We start from the raw sequence: 20,071 nt of genomic DNA, 5'->3' as shown, positions 1-20,071 counted from the left end.
AAAACAACAGAGAGAAAAAACAATACTCCAAAAGGAGTAACAAATAACATACCCAAAATGCTGTTGGAAAATGCAGAGGAGAAATTCCCGAAGGAAGAATGTCCCCACAGCTCGCCAGCTAAGCCAGCCGAGCCACAGCCGCTGTTCTTCAATTCTCCCCGGCCCTAGAAAAATACTAGAACCCGCAGCAAAAACCAAAAACTGCCCGCGCAACAGCCCCAACAACAACAACAACAGACAGGGTGGGGACCTCTACTGGTCTGGAGAAGCTAAAAGAAAGTAAATTAGCAGGTAAGAACCTAATTTCTCCTTCTTTAGCACTCTCCAGACCAGTAGAGGTTAACTTTACGAATGGGACGTACCAAAGCAGTCCCTCTCACGGGCGGGACCCCCGAAGGGCCGATACCAGTACACGCTCACCGAACACCGCGTCCCGACGCGCCTGCACATCAACCCGATAATGACGAACAAAGGAATTCAAGGAGGACCAAACCGCAGCCTTACAAATATCCACTGGAGGCACGAGCGACGACTCAGCCCAAGAAGCCGCCTGACCCCGAGTGGAATGAGCCTTGAGAAACTCCGGAACAGGCTGCTGTTTCAGAAGATAAGCGGAAGCAATCGTCTCCTTGATCCAGCGCGCAATAGTAGCCTTAGAAGCGCCCGCTCCCCGACGAGGACCCGCCAGGAGGACAAAGAGATGATCGGACTTCCGGAATTCCTGGGTCCGCTGCACATAAGAGCGAAGGACCCGACCGACATCCAACTTGCGCAGCTGCCGTTGCTCAGAAGAGCCCTCCCGACCACCCAAGACCGGGAGAACCACCGATTGATTGACATGAAAAGGAGAAACAACCTTCGGCAGAAAGGAAGGAACAGGCCGCAAGACGACCCGCTCCCTAGAAAACTCCAAGAAGGGAGCCCTACAAGAGAAAGCCTGCAGCTCAGAAACACGCCTAGCAGAAGTAATGGCCACCAAAAAGACCGCCTTCAAAGTAAGGTCCTTCAAAGAACAGTCGTCCAAGGGCTCGAAAGGCGGACGCACCAAAACAGAGAGAACCAGATTAAGATCCCAAGAGGGAACCGAGGGCCGTAGGGGAGGCCTAAGCAACTTGGCCGCCCGCAAAAACCGAATCACATCAGGAAGAGCCGATAAACGCTGACCTGACACCAACCCTCGAAAGGCCGACAGGGCCGCAAAATGAACCCGGAGAGAAGACCAAGCCAGGCCTCTATCCAGGCCATCCTGCAAGAACTCCAGAATGTTAGACAGATAAGCGCGAAAAGAGGTCACTCCCCGCGCCCGACACCATTCCTCAAAGAGACGCCAAACCCGCACATAAGCCCGAGAGGTAGAAAGCCTCCGGGACCCCAACAGTGTAGAGATCACCTTGTCTGAATATCCCTTCTTGCTAAGGCGACCCCTTTCAAGAGCCACGCCGTAAGACAGAAGGGAGACGGGTCGAACATGGGAATGGGACCCTGCATCAGAAGGTCGTCCGAGAGAGGCAGAGGAAGAGGATCCGCTACCAGGTGCCTCACCAGATCCGCATACCACGGACGGCGAGGCCAATCCGGCGCCACCAGCACCACCAAACCCGGATGGGGAACAATGCGAAGAAGCACTCTGCCCACCAGCGGCCAAGGAGGGAACACATACAACAGCCCCTCCGTTGGCCACTGCTGGACCAGAGCATCCAGACCCTCGGCCAGACCGTCCCTGCGACGACTGAAGAAGCGGGGCACTTTGGCGTTGCCACCCGTGGCCATCAGGTCCATCAGGGGCTGCCCCCAAGCCTGCACTATCAACTGAAACGCCTCGGCGCCGAGACACCACTCTCCTGGATCTAGAAAGTGACGACTGAGGAAGTCTGCCTGAACATTTTCTACTCCGGCTATATGAGAGGCCGAGAGGTCCAGCAGATGGGATTCCGCCCAAACCATGAGCAGAGCCGCCTCCTGCGCCACCTGAGTGCTCTTGGTGCCCCCCTGACGATTGACCTAAGCCACCGCCGTGGCATTGTCCGACAGCACTCTGACCGACTTGCCCAGCAACAGGGAGTGGAAAACCAACAGCGCCAGACGGACCGCTCTGGTCTCCAACACGTTGATCGACCAGGCGGCCTCCTCCGCGGACCAGGTGCCCTGAGCTGAGTGACCCAAACACTGAGCCCCCCAACCCAGGAGACTCGCATCCGTCAGGAGCACCGTCCACTGCGGGAGATCCAGACCCACCCCCTGAACTAGGTGAGGGGTCTGGAGCCACCAACGCAGACTGCAGCGCGCCAAGCCTCGCAGGGGGACCGGAACATCCATCCCGTGCCTCTGGGGAGACCACCTCCGGAGCAGAGCATACTGGAGAGGACGCATGTGGGCCCGCGCCCACCTCACCACGTCCAGGGACGCCGCCATCGACCCCAAGACCCGGAGGAAATCTCGCGCCCGAGGACACCGGGACGCCAAAAGCAGGCGAATCTGAGATTGCAATTTGCTCACCCGGCCCTCTGGGAGGAAGACCCTCCCCAAGGAGGTGTCGAACAGCACCCCTAGGTACTCCAGACGCTGAGCCGGGACCAACCGACTCTTGGAAAGGTTGACCACCCAGCCCAGCGACCGGAGAAACTCCACCACCCGAGCAGTAACCCGGGAGCTTTCCTGCAACGACTTTGCCCGAATTAACCAGTCGTCCAGGTAGGGGTGTACCAGGATGCCCTCCGACCGCAAGGCTGCCGCGACGACCACCATCACCTTGGTGAACGTCCGAGGAGCCGTGGCCAGCCCAAAGGGAAGCGCACAGAACTGAAAGTGCCGACCCAAGATCGCAAAGCGCAGGAAACGCTGATGAGAGGCCCGAATGGGAACATGCAAGTAGGCCTCCGTCAGATCGAGAGAAGTGAGAAACTCCCCCGGCTGAACCGCCAGAATGACCGACCGCAGAGTTTCCATACGGAAAGAGGGAATCTTGAGAGCCCTGTTGACCCCTTTCAAATCGAGGATGGGCCGAAAGGTCCCCTCCTTCTTGGGCACCACAAAGTAAATGGAGTACCTGCCCGTGCCCCACTCCGGAGGGGGCACCGGAACAACTGCCCTGAGATCTAGCAAGCGCTGAAGGGTCTGGCGAAAAGCCTGCGTCTTCCCCGGAGTCTGACATGGAGAAGCGAGGAAAAAATCCGGCAGAGAGCGGGCGAACTCCAGGGCATAACCGTCCCGCACCACCTCCAGGACCCACTGATCGGACGTGATCTCGGCCCATTTGGGGAAAAATTCACGCAGCCGGGCCCCCACCGGAACCAAAGGGGGCGCCGGCAAGGCGTCATTGTGCAGGACGGGAAGCGGGGGAACCGGCGGAGGGATTCCCTGCCCCCCGACGGGCCCCCCGAAAGGGCTGCATGCGCTGGAAGAACCGACCCCGGGAAAATCCCGGAGACTGGAAAGAAGCAGCCCCACGCCCAGGGCGATACTTGCGAAAATCCCGCAAACGCCCCCGGGCTGCACCCCCCCGAGACGCCGGACGGGCACGGTCCTCCGGCAGACGGGGAACTTTCGAGTCCGACAAAGTCTGAATCAACTTATCCAAGTCCTCTCCAAACAAAAACGACCCCCGAAAGGGAAATTTAGTAAGCTTAGCTTTGGACGCAGCATCCGCCGCCCAAGCGCGCAGCCACAACACACGCCTTGCGGCCACGCCAAAAGCCATAGACTTAGCCGAGATCCGCACCAAGTCATATAGAGCATCTGAGAGGAATGAGGCCGCCATCTCAATCTTCGCTACCTCCTGATCCACCAGAGACCAGTCGTCAGACTCTCGATCCAAGACCCGCTCCGCCCACCGAAACACGGCGCGAGCGACCAGTCCCCCACAAATAGCCGCCTGGACCCCAAAGGCAGAGACCTGAAAATTTTGCTTAAGGATGCTCTCCAATTTGCGCTCCTCAGAGTCCCGCAAGGCAGAACCGCCCTCAACAGGCACGGTATGCCGCTTGGAAATTGCCGAGACCACCGCATCCACGACTGGCGAAGCTAACGTAGCCCGATCCCCTTCCGGAATGGGATACAGGCGAGCCATGCTGCGCGCCAGCCGAAACGGCGTCTCCGGCGTTTTCCACTGCTCCAGAATAATATCCCGAATATCCTGATGCATAGGAAAAGAGCGGGAAACGGAACGGATCCCCCGTAACAGGGGGTCCCCCACACGCGGAGTCTCCGGCGGCGCGTCCTCAAAACGCAAAACCGAAGAAACCTGCTGAATAAGGTCAGGCAGCTCATCTTTCTGAAAAAGGCGCACCACGGACGCCTCGTCACTGGAGAACGGGAAATCCGACAACCCGCCGCCAGCTTCCGTCCCCTCCAGAGAGTCCTGGAACTCCTCAGAAGGGTCCAGGTCCTCCTCCAGACCGACCCGTTCCTCCGACCACAAATTCTCGTCCCACGACACCCGCGGACGCTTGGACAAGGGAGGCGGCGGAGGGGACGTCACGCCAGACGAAAGAGGCAAAGCCGCAGGGAGCGCGGAGGAAAACCCACCCCCCGAAACCCCCTGGGCGCAACCGGGACCCCCAGCCGCCTGAAAATAGGCTCTGCATAAAGAAAAGAAAAATTCAGGAGAAAAACCCCCCGAGGGTCCCAAGGGACTCCCTGCCACAGCAGGGGACCCAGCAGAACCTTGCCCCTGCATAGTCAAAACAGGGGGAAGGTCACCTGAGGTGGAAGACAAAATGGAGGGGCCAGACAGAGAAGATGGCGGTTTTCCCGCCAAAAAAGCTCCCTCCATAGCCTGAAGCGGCTGAGAAACCTGAATAGTCTCAGCCGCTAAAGCAGGCAAGCCGGCATCAGCTGTCAAAAAATCAGCTGAGAGGGAATCCTTCGGGGAATCCCTCCGTGGGCGGTTGTGGAAGACCGGGCTTCCCCACTGCTCCAAGCCGACTTGCGAGGCACCATCGGCGGGGAGCTCTGGGCGCCTGCAGCCGCTGCCGACGGAGCTCCACCACCTCACCGACCCAAACCGCCGAGTTCAGGCCGGCCGCGAGTGCCTCGCGGCTGGACTAAAATTGTGTCCTACTCCCCCGGAGAAGGGCACAATTGCTCCATACGCGACCTAGCTATAAAAAAGTGCTGGTTACATGAAAAAATACAGTAAAATACAGTTTTCTTAAAGGGAAACAACCCTTCAGACCAGCACTACCTCAGGATTTTTTTTTTTTTTTTTTTTTACAGAACAGACTCCACAGGCTCTCGAAGCAATATGCCTTGCTTGACTTAGGGGGCAAGGCTTACTGCTGAGGCTCCTCTAAAAAAATGTGGGGAGGTGGAGGAAGTGGGGGGAGGGACCCCGCTCGTGACCCGCCGGGTTTAACACCCCCGAGGTCGGACGAACCCCCAAACAGAGTCCGCCCAAGCTCCGTCCGGCTAAAAACAGGGACAATAAACCCCCTAAACAAATTCCAACAGCCCTACCAAGGGAGATGGGTACAGATCACTCAACACCTGCTGGAGACTGAAAGAAGACTGAGGGAAATAGAGAGGAGGGGCTAGGATATACTGTCCCAAAGTTTTGTTTTCAGTCTCCACCTGCTGGTCATGATTAGATAAATACCCCATTCGTAAAGTTAACCTCTACTGGTCTGGAGAGTGCTAAAGAAACATTGTTTAGTCATGTAATGAAGATATCATGAGTGGAACCCATGGTGTTATGTTGGCTGTTCTGATATGCAACATTGTTCAGTATGCATTTTGCTATATATGGTTCAATAAAATTTGTAAACTTGTAAAAAAAAAAAAAAAAAAAATGGAAGGAAATGACATTTTTAAAATTACTGTATATTTATTTTCCCACAATCCTTTTTTTTTTTTTTTTTTTTTAATTTTATTTATTAAATTTTCAATTTTTACAATAATTGAATCTCAAGTAATATAATTAATTACTATATATCATTGTATCTATCATTAATACAACTTATTTTATAAACAGTATATATTATAAATTATATATAATCAAAAGTTATAAATCCCTCCCCATTTTACAATTAATGATTCTAATAATTATACATATCCCACCCCATTCCTATATAAGTACTGTAATTGTGCTAAGAAGTCTAATCATTAGAATAATTAGTCAATGGTTGCCAAATTTTTTTGAAATTATGAAAATTCCCATGTTGTAATGCTATTACTTTTTCCATTTTGTAGATATGACAGACAAGAGTTCCACCAGAACGTATAATTTAATTTGGTATAGTCTTTCCAATTTTGAGTGATTTGTTGCATGGCGACTCCTGTCAATATTAATAGCAGCTTATTATTGTTTACTGAGATCGGACTCTGAGTTCTCATTGCAGTTCCAAATAATACGGTGTCATATGAGAGTCCTACATGATTTTCTAGTAATTTGTTAATTTGGGGCCAAATCAGATTCCAAAAGTCATTTACACAGGGACAAAAAAAAATTAAATGATCTAATGTTCCTACTTCTATCCTACAATGCCAGCATCTATTGGATCTAGTATTATCTATTTTTTGCAGGCGCGTAGGGGTCCATAACACTCTATGTAATAAAAACATCCATGTTTGACTCACAGATGCTGACTTTGTAGATCTTAGTCTCCAGGACCAAAATCGTGGCCATTGAGATGCAGAAATTGTCTGTCCAATCTCAATACTCCAAATATCCCTAAGACCAGTTTTCTTCTTTTTATTTAAAAATCCATATATCAATTTGTACCATTTTGCGGCTTGGTGTCCCAAGAAATCCGCCTGGAAACATAAAACCGGCAGACTATATTGAGTATTAAGATTTTTCCATTCAGAGAACCCTACCTGAATGGCCTGCTTCAATTGCATCCATTTAAAATATTGTGTTTTATTTAAGCCAAATTTATTTTGCAATTGTGAAAAACTAAGCAGTGAACCGTCTGAAATGACATCATTTAATGTTCGTATTCCTGCACTTATCCATTGTTTCCAGACGATCTTAAATCCGCCAATTTTGATCCTGGAGTTTACCCAAATAGATTGATTTAGTGATTTACTAATTGGATCTGGTGATAGGTTATTAATATATCTTAATGTTTTCCAAGTGTCTATTAAAATTCTGTTATCTTTGTATTTTCTAGGCATTGTTATACTAATTAAATGATCTAAATGTAATGGGAACAGGAGCCGCCATTCTAAATATAGCCAATCTGGTACATTCTCCATGAGATCTGGGAGGATCCAATACATACCCTGTCTTAGAATATAGGCTTGATGGTACCTATAAAAATTTGGAAAATTTACCCCTCCCTCCACAATTGGTCTTTGTAAAGATACTAAAGCTATTCTGGATCTTTTCCCAAACCAAACAAATTTTGTAATAATATTGTTTAATTTTTTATAAAAGGACCCCTGAAAAAATATTGGTATCATACTCATTTGATAACAAACCACAGGCAATATCATCATTTTAATTGTTTGAACTCTTCCCCACCATGAAAGATGTAAAGGATTCCATTGTTCACACATTTCTGTAATTTTTTTCAATAAAAGTTTTTCATTTTCTTTGACTGTATCATCAATTGTATTTTTAATCATAATTCCTAAATATTTTAAACCTTCCTCTTTCCAAATAAATGAATATGAATCAAATAATCCTTTGGTACAATGAACATTAATAGGAAGAATTTCTGATTTACTCCAATTAATTTTATATCCAGAAAATTTTCTAAATTCCTCTAGAAGATTAAGTAAACTTGGAATAGTATTCCCCGGTTCTCTTAAATATAATAAAATATCATCTGCATATGCAGAAAGTTTATATTCCCAGTTAGAAAATGGTATTCCTTTTATCTCCTTAGTTTGATTAATTGCAATTAACAAGGGTTCTAAAACAACATCAAAAAGTAAGGGGGACAAAGGACATCCTTGTCTAACTCCCCTTTGCAAGTTAAATCTATCTGATAAATTGTTATTTATATATAATCTTGCACCAGGAGAGCTATACAAGGTTTGAATCATTTTAATAAAACCGGGGCCTAAACCAAACCATTCTAGAGCTTGATACATAAATTTCCATTCTACTCTATCAAATGCTTTTTCTGCATCTAAAGATATCATAAATGCAGGATCATTTATAGTTTTTGCTAGGTTTAAAGAATGAAATGCTAATCTAGTGTTGTGTGATGAATGTCTTTTAGCAATAAATCCTGTTTGATGCACATCAATAATGAAAGGAAGAGCTTTTGCTAATCTTATTGCTAGTACTTTAGAAATTAATTTACCATCTACATTTAATAAAGAAATAGGCCTGTAATTTGAAACCAAAGTAGGATCTTTGTGTGGTTTTGGTAAGACAATAATTAATGAATCAGCCATAGTACCTGATATATTTCCATTATTCATTTGATACTGATACAATTTTAATAGATATGGTAAAATAATGTTTTGAAATGATTTATAAAATTCAACCGTATAACCATCACCACCCGGAGCGGATCCAACTCTAAGAGACTTCAATGCTGATTCTATTTCTTTTATAGATATAGGTTCTTCTAAACTTCCTTTTATATGATCTGGAACATTTGGTCCAATAAATGAATTTAAAAAATTAAGTCCATCTGGTTCTTTATTTTCATAAGATTCAGAAGAATATAAATCTTTATAAAAATCAAGAAACTGTATTAAAATGTCTTTATTGTTAGTGTGTGTATTACCTTGTATATCTTTTATTGCGATAATCTTGGATTTTCTTTTTTTTGCTTTAAGAAAATTTGCTAATAATTTTCCAGCTTTATTTGAATTTCCATAAAATTGAACTTGTCTATTAAATAAATCTTTCCTCACAAATTGAGAAGAAATCTCATTATATTTAACTTTTAGTTTTAATAAATCTTGTAATGTATTATTTTCCCATTTTTCAATTAATTTATTTTCTAATAATTTAATTTGTTTTCCTAATTCAAGAAACTGTTTTTTATGTTGTTTATTAATATATGCTGAATATGAAATAATATTTCCTCTCATTGTTGCTTTAAAAGCGTCCCATAAAATCTCAGCATTAATATTATCTGAATCATTAATTTGAAAAAATTCTTGTATTTTTAATTTTAATTCTTCGAGGAAATTTGAATCCGCTAAAAAATTATTATTAAATCTCCAAATTGAATTGAAATGTTCAATATCATAATTTTGAAGATTAATCCACACACCAGCATGATCCGAAATTATAATAGGATCTATTACTGCTTTTAACACACGCTGCGCTAGGTTATTAGAAACAAATATATAATCAATTCGTGAAAAGGATTTGTGGACCTGAGAACAAAAAGAAAATTCCTGATCATTAAAATGAAGAATACGCCATATATCTATTAAATCACACGATTGAATCAAATTATCTAAGCCTAATGATTTCATAATTCTACTTGGTTTTTTATCCAAAATTGGATCCATTACAGCATTGAAATCCCCTGCTACTATTAAATTAGATGTAGCCAGTGGTAAAAGTAATTGTTGAATTTGTTTGAAAAACTCCATTTGATTCTTATTAGGAGCATATAAATTGAATAAATCCATGGTTGTATTTCCCAGATCCATTTTGACATGCACCCATCTACCTAAGGGGTCATAATTTATTAATTTGAAATTCGCATTACATTTTTTGTTTATCAGAATAGCCACTCCAGCTTTTTTCTTTAAAGCCGGTGCAAATAAACAATTAGAAATCCAACCCCCAAATAATTTTTTAGATTCAATTTCAGAAAGATGCGTTTCTTGAATGAAGTAGATGTCCGCATTTTGATTTTTAAGGAACGATAATATTTTCTTCTTCTTAATAGGATGATTTAAACCATTGACATTCATAGAATAAATTTTTATATCCATCTTATTTATCATTAAATTTTAACCAATATTCTATGATAATATACATGATTAGATCTTAGCACAATTAATATATATTGATCCCCATTCCCACCCTCTATTTTCCCTCCCCACCCTCCCATTATCAATGTTTGACTTGAAACACACATTGGTCATGCAAAACCTAATTCCCCTCCCCCAGGCAACTAATCATTCATAAATTATTTTAAAAGTAACTTCTAATTCAATACATTCCATATTTCTTTACCCACCCTATATATTCATTTAAACCTTCATACAATAAATTAAATATATTTCATATATAGCTCTAATTCCATATATCAAATTCTCATATATATAAATTAGATATATCTATTCCTATAAAGATAATAGTAAATATTTTAATAAAATCATTTTATATCAAAAATATTCTATAATTAATATCTATATTATAATAGTTTCCCATTCATTTAACCTATTCCAAAAAAAATTTTCCCATTAATATTAGCAGTATTAAATATAGATGCAATAATTCGTATCAATTATAATTGGATAAATCATATTAATATTTTCAAGTCTTAGCTATAACTAATATATTATCCCTACAATAAATTCAATATATTTCAAATATATCTCTAATTCCATATATCAAATTTTAATAAAATAATTTTAAACATTTTTAAATATCATCATTTATAGTAACCTAATATGTATAGGTAATTAAATAAAATATATTTTTATATCAAGAAGATTATATAATTAATATCAATGTTATAATAATTTCCCACTCATTTAATCAATTCCAAAAATTTTTTTTTTTCAATTAATATTAGCAGTATTAAATATAGATGCAATAATTTTATAAATAGTATTGATTTCTATTATAATATAATTTTATCATAACATCCAATATATATATTAATAATAATTAATCAAAAATTATAAAATGTTTTTTTTTTTTTTGTTTTTTTTTAAATGGATGGAATAAAATCAATAATTAATTAAAATCATAACATCCAATATATTATAATAATATTTGAATCAAAGATTATCAACATTTAAAAAAAAATAATTTATTCTGTTAGTGGTCATTGTCTTCTTCTTTCTTTTTAACCATCTTCTTTTTCCTTATTTTATCTTGCATTTTCTATATCCTATCTTCAGATGAAACTTTCATTTTATTCTTATTTTATGTAGACATTGGTTCCTCTTCTTTTTTTTTCCCCCTTTTTTTTTGTTTCCATTTACTTATTCTGTTTTATCATGTAGACATTGGTTCTTCTTGTGTCAAAAATTCTTTCAGTTTTGCTGGATCTTGAAAATACATAGATTTATTCCCAGTAGAAATTCTCATTGTAGACGGATAGTATAGACCATACATGTAGCCCTTTTCTTTTAATTGTTGTCTGAATGTGAGGAATTGTTTCCTTATATTTGCAGTATATTTAGCAAAGTCAGGAACCAAAATCAATTTAGATCCTTTATAGTTTAGGTTTTTATTTGCTTTTGCCACTTTTAAGATCTCAAATGCTTGTTGGTATCTTAATACTTTAAAGATCAGAGGTCTAGGAGCTGCCTGGTTTGTTGGTTTTCTTGTGGGGATTCTGTGGGCTCGTTCTATCTCCAACGGCCATTTAGAATTTAGCTGCAGCAGTTTAGGCAAAAGATTTTCCAAAAACTGTATAGGGTTTTCTCCTTCAATATTTTCAGCTAAGCCAAGGATTCTAATATTCTTTCTTTTTCCTCGATTCTCCATATCAATTAGTTGATTTTTTAAGGCTGTAACATCTTTTTTTTCCTCTTCACACTTTTGTGTGAAAGTTTCCAACTGCCAGATTCTTTCCTCTATCACAGACATTCTCTGCCTGTCAGTTTGGATCTCCTGTTTCAGATTGATCAGCTCCTCCTTAACTTCTGATATTTTGTTGGCATTATCAGTCAACATTATTTTGATTTTAAATAATTCCGCCATGATGTCCGATTTTTCATTAAGTTCCTCAGCTTCCAGCGGGATTGGTACACTGGACGGCGATACGGGAGTTACCTTCGACCTTTTCGCCGACACTCCCGATGTACAAGGTTTTTCATTCTTTCCTTGCCTTATCGCTGCCATCTCCGACGTTGATTTTTATTATTTTTAAATCGGGCGAGTGAAGTAAAGAGTTTTATTTTTATTCAGTTGTTGCCTGGGACTCAGGAGCGCTGCAGTTAAGCTGCCATATCGTGCGCGCTCCAAGCCACAATACTATTGCACATTTGCTAGGGAACAATCAATTCCAATAAAATTAAACTTTTTTTTTTAATACTTTATTCATTTTTGCAATATAACAACAAGTGCATCAAAAAAAAAAAAAATCAAATGAACTTATAAATACACACTTGATTATCTTTCATATAATACATCAAATACAACGTTCCAATCCATACTTATGTTCCACAATATCTTGAATATTATGTAATACATCTAATATCTAAACAATTATTATTAGAATAGAAAACCCTCCCATCCCCTCCCCTCCCGTTACAGAAAATTAAAAAGTACCACGGCCTGAGTTTACAAAGATAACCAAGAGGCTAGAGAGAAATTAAAGCTCCTACCTGCCGCTTTGTTGACATGTCTTTGACGCTGTCAGGTTTGAAGAAGGTGAAATCGCTCATAGCCTGGAAGAGGGAGATGGCTTTCTCGGACTGGCCTGCCTGCCGGAGGAAGTGGCACTGCTGCAGGAAGATAGCTGAAAAGTACATGAGAGAAGGTCTCTAACAGGGCAGAGGTAGGCATCATTCAACACACCAGGAAATCCAACACAAGAGAAAATGCTTTAGAAATACATCTTCTACAGAACTAATCTGTTCAGCAACGTAGGAGAAAAGAAGTTCAGTCTTGGCCATGTTTAATTTTAGATGACAAAGCTCTAAACATGTTTACAAATGAAAACAGAGGACAATCTAGCTCAGTAGAAATTCTTATTGGGAGGGGGGGGAAGTTAGAAATTAAAGAACTTAGGCCCAGTGTTCCAAGGCATCCATCTGAATAACAGCAGCTGTTATCTGGATAAATGACAGCACTGTCCACATAGTACTACTAAAGAACCTTGCAGTCTGTTTTGGTCCTATCTGATAATGTCAGAGCGGTGCATGGGCAGAGTAAGGATGAAAATGGTGAATATTAGGAAAGCATCTTTTTCATTTTTTTTTTTTTAATGTTTTAAATTTTTTATTCATTTTCATACATTCACAAGTGTAACATAGAAATTTAAAACAATCTCATAAAACATACACTTGAATTCCTTTCATGTACCACTGTAAATACAATATATTATTCTGTATTTATGAACAAAAATAACTGCAATATATGTATTACCTAATCTAATATAATAAAGAGCTAGCCGCGCATGCGCACTCCTATTTGCGTGTTCTGTGCGGTGTAGGTCTGTGGCCGCAGGAGTGCGCATGCGCGAGTCCCCAGCCTTGGCCGCGGCTTGAGAGCTGCATCGGGCGACAGGAGTGGCTCTGGCAGCGGATGGCGGGAGGAGGGCTCATGCTCCTGCCGCCGCTGCCGCTCCTGTTCACAGCGGTCTGCACATCGCCGACTCACCCCCTCCCGCAACAACCGCTACCGCTCCTGTTCTTCCCCTCCCTCCAGTCACCGCTGCCATTCCGACTCACCCCCTCCCGCTCCTGTTCTTCTCCTCCCTCCAGTCACCGCTGCCATTCCGACTCACCCCCTCCCGCAACAACCGCTACCGCTCCTGTTCTTCCCCTCCCTCCAGTCACCGCTGCCATTCCGACTCACCCCCTCCCGCGACAACCGCTCCCGCTCCTGTTCTTCCCCTCCCTCCAGTCACCACTGCCATTCCGACTCACCCCCTCCCGCGACAACCGCTACCGCTCCTGTTCTTCCCCTCCCTCCAGTCACCGCTGCCATTCCGACTCACCCCCTCCCGCGACAACCGCTACCGTTCCTGTTCTTCCCCTCCCTCCAGTCACCGCTGTCATTCCTATTTAAAACGGCCTGCTGAGGTTCGCGGCCGGCTGTAGCGAACCTCGCAGGCCGCTCTCCACGTGGTAGCACGTTCTCTCTGACGCAATCGCGTCAGAGGGAACATGCTACTGAGGTGAACAGCGGCCTGCGAGGTTCGCTACAGCCGGCCGTGAACCTCAGCAGGCCGTTTTAAATAGGAATGGCAGGGAGGGGAAGAGAAAAAAGAAGGGCCATGGAGCAGGCAGGAAAGGCGGCTGTTCTGGTGGGAGGGTTGTGCTGACTGCAGATAGCGGAGAGTTGGGCCAACCTCTCCTTCCTCACCGACGCCAAAGAAGTTGCAGGCCCCGCTCCCTGTCGCGCTCTGAGCACTCACGATTGGCTGAAGAGTGTCGTGCCAGTGCTGCAGGTACAGGGGGATGCTTTTGTTGGAGAGGTGTGCTGGGGGGTAGACAGCTTTGCTAGGGGGGGGAGGGAAAGGGGTATGCTGGAAACAGACAGCTTAGCTCTGGGGGGGGGGCGGGGGAATGACACAAGGACACAGAATGACACACAGGGGGCCATTGAGACAGACAGAAAGGAAGACATTCAGGCAGCGTCCAAGGAGAGACAGCCAGTGTCCAAGGAGAGAAAAACAAATAAACATAGACAGACAGACAGCGGCCAAGGGGAGAGAGAGAAAGAAAGAAAGACAGACACACACATCTATTCTAGCACCCGTTAATGTAACGGGCTTAAAGACTAATATGTATAATAATTGTATATATCTTTTTCATTTTTAAATTCTGGTTTGCAAATCACCTTATATTAACTTAAAGACTACTATAACAAATTCCTGTAAATAAATAAAATAAACCACTCAGGTGAAGTTAGGACAGAAAAACAGATGTCCTAAATGTATCCAGTTAACTATCCAGGTAGTCGTTTGGATATCAACGTTCTCTGTATAGCGACAGCACTGGCCACTCTACCTGAATATTTAGCACTGCTCAGCATTCAGATAACAATGAATTTAAGGGCTCCATCTACGAAGGTGGGTTAGGGCCTTAACGTGCGGAACAGCGCGAGCTAGCCACTACTCCTCTTGAGCAGGCAGTAATTTTTCAGCTAGCGCGCTAATCTGGTGCGTGCACTAAAAACGTTAGCACACCTTTGTAAAAGGAGCCCTAAATGCTGCAGCCAGCATTTTAAACAAAAGCTGACCAGAGTTTAAATCCTAACTTGCATACGTATCTAGGCAAAGGGGACCACGAAACAAAATTAGGGGACAAAGGTGTGCCATAAGGATCGGTGTTCGGTCCGATTCTGTTCAATATATTCAGGGCTGTGGAGTCGGTAGTAAATGTTCCGACTACGACTCCTCAGTTTTTTGTACTTCCGACTCCGACTCCAGGTACCCGAAATTTCCTCCGACTCCGACTCCACAGCACTGGTTAATTTTCAGATCGTTAAAATGGAATGTCAAGTTGAGAGAAATGAGCATTTTCGACACCACCTTCTTTTTGCTTTTAATCAAGGTTCTAAGGCCGCAGAAGCTGCTCGCAACATTTGTGCTGTGTATATAGTGGGTGCTATAGCTGAAAGAATCGCTCGTGATTGGTATGCCAAGTTCAAAAATGGAGTCGGTAGATAAATGTTCTGACTCCGACTCCTCAGTTTTTTGTACTTCTGACTCCGACTCCAACTACCCGAAATTTCCTCCGACTCCGACTCCACAGCCCTGAATATATTTGTGAGCGACATTGCTGAAGGGTAAGAAGGTAAGGTGTGCCTTTTTGCGGATGATACCAAGATCTGTAACGGAGTGGAAAATATGAAAAAGGATCTGCAAAAGTTAGAAGAGTAGGACTAATGTTTGACAACTAAAATTCCATGCTAAGAAGCGCAGAGTGATGCACTTGGGGAGTAGAAATCCGAGGGAACCATAAGTGCTGAGAGGCCGATATGCACAGATGGGGAGAGGGACCTTGGGGTGATAGCGTCAGAGGATTTGAAGGCAACGAAACAGTGACAAAGTGGTGGCTGTAGCCAGAAGGTTGCTGGGCTATACAGGTTGGAAAGAGGCATAACCAGCAGAAGAAAGGAGGCGTTGATGTCCCTATACAGGTCGTTGGCGAGGCCCCACCTGGAGTACTGTGTTCAGTTTTGGAGGTCATATCTGACAAAGCGGTCCAGAGAAAAGTTATGAAAATAGTACGGGGCTTGCAAGAAAAGATTGGAAGACCTGAATATTTATACACTTGAGGATAGGAGGGACAGGGGAGATACGATACAGACATTTGAATACGTGAAAGATATTAATATAGAAATAAATCTTTTCCAGAGAAAGGAACATGGCAAAACTAAAGGGCATGACTTGAGGTTGTAGGGTGGCAGACTTAGGAGTAATGTGTGGAAATTATTTTTCTTTTTTAATTCTTTATTCATTTTTAAACTTTCATCAAGTGTACAAAAATTCATAATAAACACAATTAGTCTGAGCACTTTAACATCTTATCATAACTTATAAGTAGAAATGTAACCCTCACCCCACCCTCCCTCAAATCCCTCTATTCATTATAAGATCATATATTTGAAACCCTCCCCCCACCCAATACTAAATGGTGTATAATTAATAGAAAAATGGCTTTATTATACTCTTTATTATAAATTATAAATAAAATATTATTAATAGATGGTATTATTACATGAAAACAATGTAATAAAGGGAAGGGAAAAAGGTTAATAATTTAAAAAATAATTGATAAAATCATTACAATATATATGTTGTATAACTTTATAAGAAAAATAATTACAGTTATATGATATATAAAATCATAAGAAATATAAGATAAGAAATGTTATGTATAAAATACATTATAGAAATATCAAGTGTATTATTAAGATAATTGTATGAAAATTTATGACACTTGTTGTTAAATGAAAAAAAATCAATAAAAAAACTTAAACGTAATAGAAAAATGGCATCTAATCATGACAAAAAGATGAAATTCTTTTTCAAGGAGAGGGTGGTGGATGCCTAGAATGCCCTCCCAAGGAAGGTGGTGAAGATGAAAACGGTGACGGAATTTTAAAAAAGTGTGAAATGAACACAGGGGATTTCTAATTAGAAAATGAATGGTATAAAAGAAACTAAGGCCGGTACTGAGTGTCCCACATATGGTGATTTGGTTTAGGATGAGCTGGGAAGGGCTTTGATGGAAGCTCCAGTGAAAGGATGGTTAGGATAGGCTGAGTGGGCTTCAACAACAACTCCAGCAGTAGGAACCTAAAGATAGACAGTACCGGGAGGACTTCTATGGTCTATTGCCTAGAAATATTAAAAGAAAAGGATTTTTAAACATGATGTGTAATGAGTGGGACTGTTGGGCAGACTGGATGGACCATTCAGATCTTTATCTACTATCATTCACTATGTTACTATAAGGCAGGGGTGTCCAACCTGCGGCCCCGTGAAGTATTTTGTGCGGCCCCGGTCGAGGGCGATGCAGTGTTTTCCTCTGCTGCCCCCAGATGTTTACCATCTTGCCGGCTCCCTCCTCTGTCTTGCTGCAGCGTTTGTGCGGCCCCAGAAACATTTTTTTCGGCCAATGCGGCCCAGGGAAGCCAAAAGGTTGGACACCCCTGCTATAAGGCATGCTGTTCTTACCAGACATGGCTTCCTCTGTGCCTGGAAGTAGGGGGTGGGACACCATACTGCCATCCTGCACTGCTGCCAGGGTGCTCAAACATTTCCCATAGGTACTGATGACTTTGGACATGGAAAAGGTGCTGAAATGGCTCTGGGCAAACAGGAGATACTTTTGCCACAGTACAGCATCGTTAGGATGCAGAAACACCAACTTCTGCCACTCCTTCAGGAGCACAGCCGGCTCCCAGAACTCTTCACACAGTTTCAGCCTTGTGAGCTTCAGCTCCACTTGGTGCGGATTGCTCTCAATGGCCCTGTCTAGGATCGAGAGTTTTTTCTCCAAGATCAGCCTCAGAGACTTTCTTCTGCTTTCTAGCTGTTTCTCATCGATGGTGTACATACTGGGTCCCTTCATCAGTTCATCCTTAAGAAACAAAGGAAAAAGTCAAGTTAACAAGTAAGTATGCATCACTAGGTAGGTAAGTTACATAGGGAATACTTAAAAAAAAAAACAAAAAACAGAACAGCATCAACAAGGCTTCACTGCTTCTACAAGAGGGCAGAACTTTTTTTTCCTCACCTCTTGTAATATCAGCCATCTTTATTATTAATTCAAGAAACAGCAGAGCCTTAAGGGCTCATCAGATGTTACTATGATCCCCTTTACAAAGGGGTGCTAAAAATGTTCTCAGCCCAACCAAGAAGAGAATGACATGGAGCCATGAAATTTAAGTTATTCCACATATTCACCCCTAAGTTCAACACACTTGGCACATCCTATCTGAAGTTTATGTAGCCTTTCCAAAAAAAAAAAAAGACTCCGATGTCTGGTCACTGAAATACTGCTCCGCTGCTGTAATCACATCCAAAATCACTCAAACTTTGACACCCTTTCAAACTCTTTTTAAGGTATGAAAACAGAAAATAGTCAAATGGAGATATGTTGAGTAGTGTGGATAGTCTATAATCCCAACTGCGTCAAAATATCCAACGTTTTACCAGTCTTGTGAGAAGGTGCATTGTCTTGCAAAAAGAGAACTCCGTTCCGCAGCTTCCTTCTCCTTTTTTTTTTTCCCCAATGCCTCCTTTAATCAGCACAAGTTACAGTAGTATTCTGCATTGACTATTTTCCAAGGGGACAAACACTTTAAAGTCATTACAAAACCTCCCTGATCCCAAAACACTATGGCCATGACCTTTTATGCTGACTTTTGGGTCGCACAGTGGTATAAATTAATATCTGGATTTGTTAATAAAAACCCAAAAACTGGTCTTCGGGACATTTGGAGCATTGAGATCAAGCATCAAATTAATGCATCTCAATGGCCACGAATTTGGTCTTGGAGGATGAGATGTACAGTGTCTGCATCTATGACACAAACTTGGTTCTTTCTTTTGCATAGAGCTTTTTGGACCCCTGTTCGTTTACAAAAACTAGATAGCTCTAAGTCTAATAGATGTTGGTACTGTCATCTTGAGGCTGGGACATTAGATCATTTTTTATTCTATTGTCCATTTATATTATTATTTTGGAAATCAATTTGGCCTCAAATAAATAGGATGTTAGAAAATCTGGTGGCCTTGACATATAATACTATTTTATTTGGCATGTCAATGAGAGCAAAAAGTCAGATTTTGTCAAATAATAACAAGCTTTTATTTATTTTGACTGGAGTTGCCATTCAACAGATTACATTCAATTGGAAAAATGACAGATTAAATTACAATTTTTGGTGGAATTCTGTTTGTCATATATATAAAATGGAACGCACAATAGCAATACAGAGAGGATATTTTGGCAAATTTCAAAAAGTTTGGGAACCATTAAAATTTTGCAATGAGTAATGAACATTTTTCCCAAAGTAAGATATTTGAAATGATGGGATGTGGGTGGGTAATATTTTATTAAATCCTATAATGTATAAGAATATATAAATATTTTTGATGTATTAGGGATGGAACTTTTGTAAAGGGAGGGAGGGGAAGGGAGGGTTGTCTGACCTGATATTAATTGTCTTAGGTGCTAGGAATAGTATATAATATTAATATATTATAGAATATAGGGATTGACTGGAATAGGAAAGGGGGGATCAAGTGTATTTATATAAGTTTGAACGATTTTTTCAAATGCACTTGTTGTAATATGTAAAAATGAATAAAGAATTTAAAAAAAAAATACATTCATGGATTTCCGTTGGCGTTTTCTTTTCTTTTTTTTTCCCAATTCTTTATTCATTTTATAATCTTACAAGTACACAATATTACATCATTAAAAATTTTGACACATCACTTGAATTTCTTACAAATGTCATCGTAAATACATAAAATTAATCCCTTTCTACCCACCATTCCTTCAAATATTTCAATCAAAAATATCATATAAACTTATTTATTGATTAACCTTTAATTAGAACTTTATACCATCCCTCCTCACTCTATGTATAAATATACTATCAGTGGAAAATGATGTCTAATCATCACAATAATTTGCCAATGGCCCCCAAATCTTTTTAAAATTATTATAATTCCCATTCTGTAAAGCAATTACTCTTTCCATTTTATAAATGTGGCACAGTGAATTCCACCAGAATGTGTAACTAAGATTGTTGTAATTTTTCCAGTTACTGGTG

At 41.8% G+C, this 20,071-nt stretch overlaps 1 protein-coding gene across 2 annotated transcripts in view; it reads right to left on the bottom strand.

The window, feature by feature from the left end:
* The window catches only part of NRDE2 (NRDE-2, necessary for RNA interference, domain containing), a 66,059-nt gene that overhangs the window by 34,857 nt on the left and 11,131 nt on the right, over positions 1-20,071 (bottom strand). For both annotated transcript variants that reach the window (XM_033952852.1, XM_033952853.1), the window contains 2 exons: positions 17,460-17,865; positions 12,430-12,563 (listed from right to left, as the gene is read on the bottom strand). In XM_033952852.1, the coding sequence (XP_033808743.1) occupies positions 12,430-12,563; positions 17,460-17,865 (540 nt within the window). The remainder of the gene's footprint in view (positions 1-12,429; positions 12,564-17,459; positions 17,866-20,071) is intronic.

This window comes from Geotrypetes seraphini, chromosome 7, assembly GCF_902459505.1.
Source record: "Geotrypetes seraphini chromosome 7, aGeoSer1.1, whole genome shotgun sequence".
In the NCBI taxonomy this organism is placed as follows: domain Eukaryota; kingdom Metazoa; phylum Chordata; class Amphibia; order Gymnophiona; family Dermophiidae; genus Geotrypetes; species Geotrypetes seraphini.
This window is presented reverse-complemented; position numbering and strand designations above follow the sequence as displayed.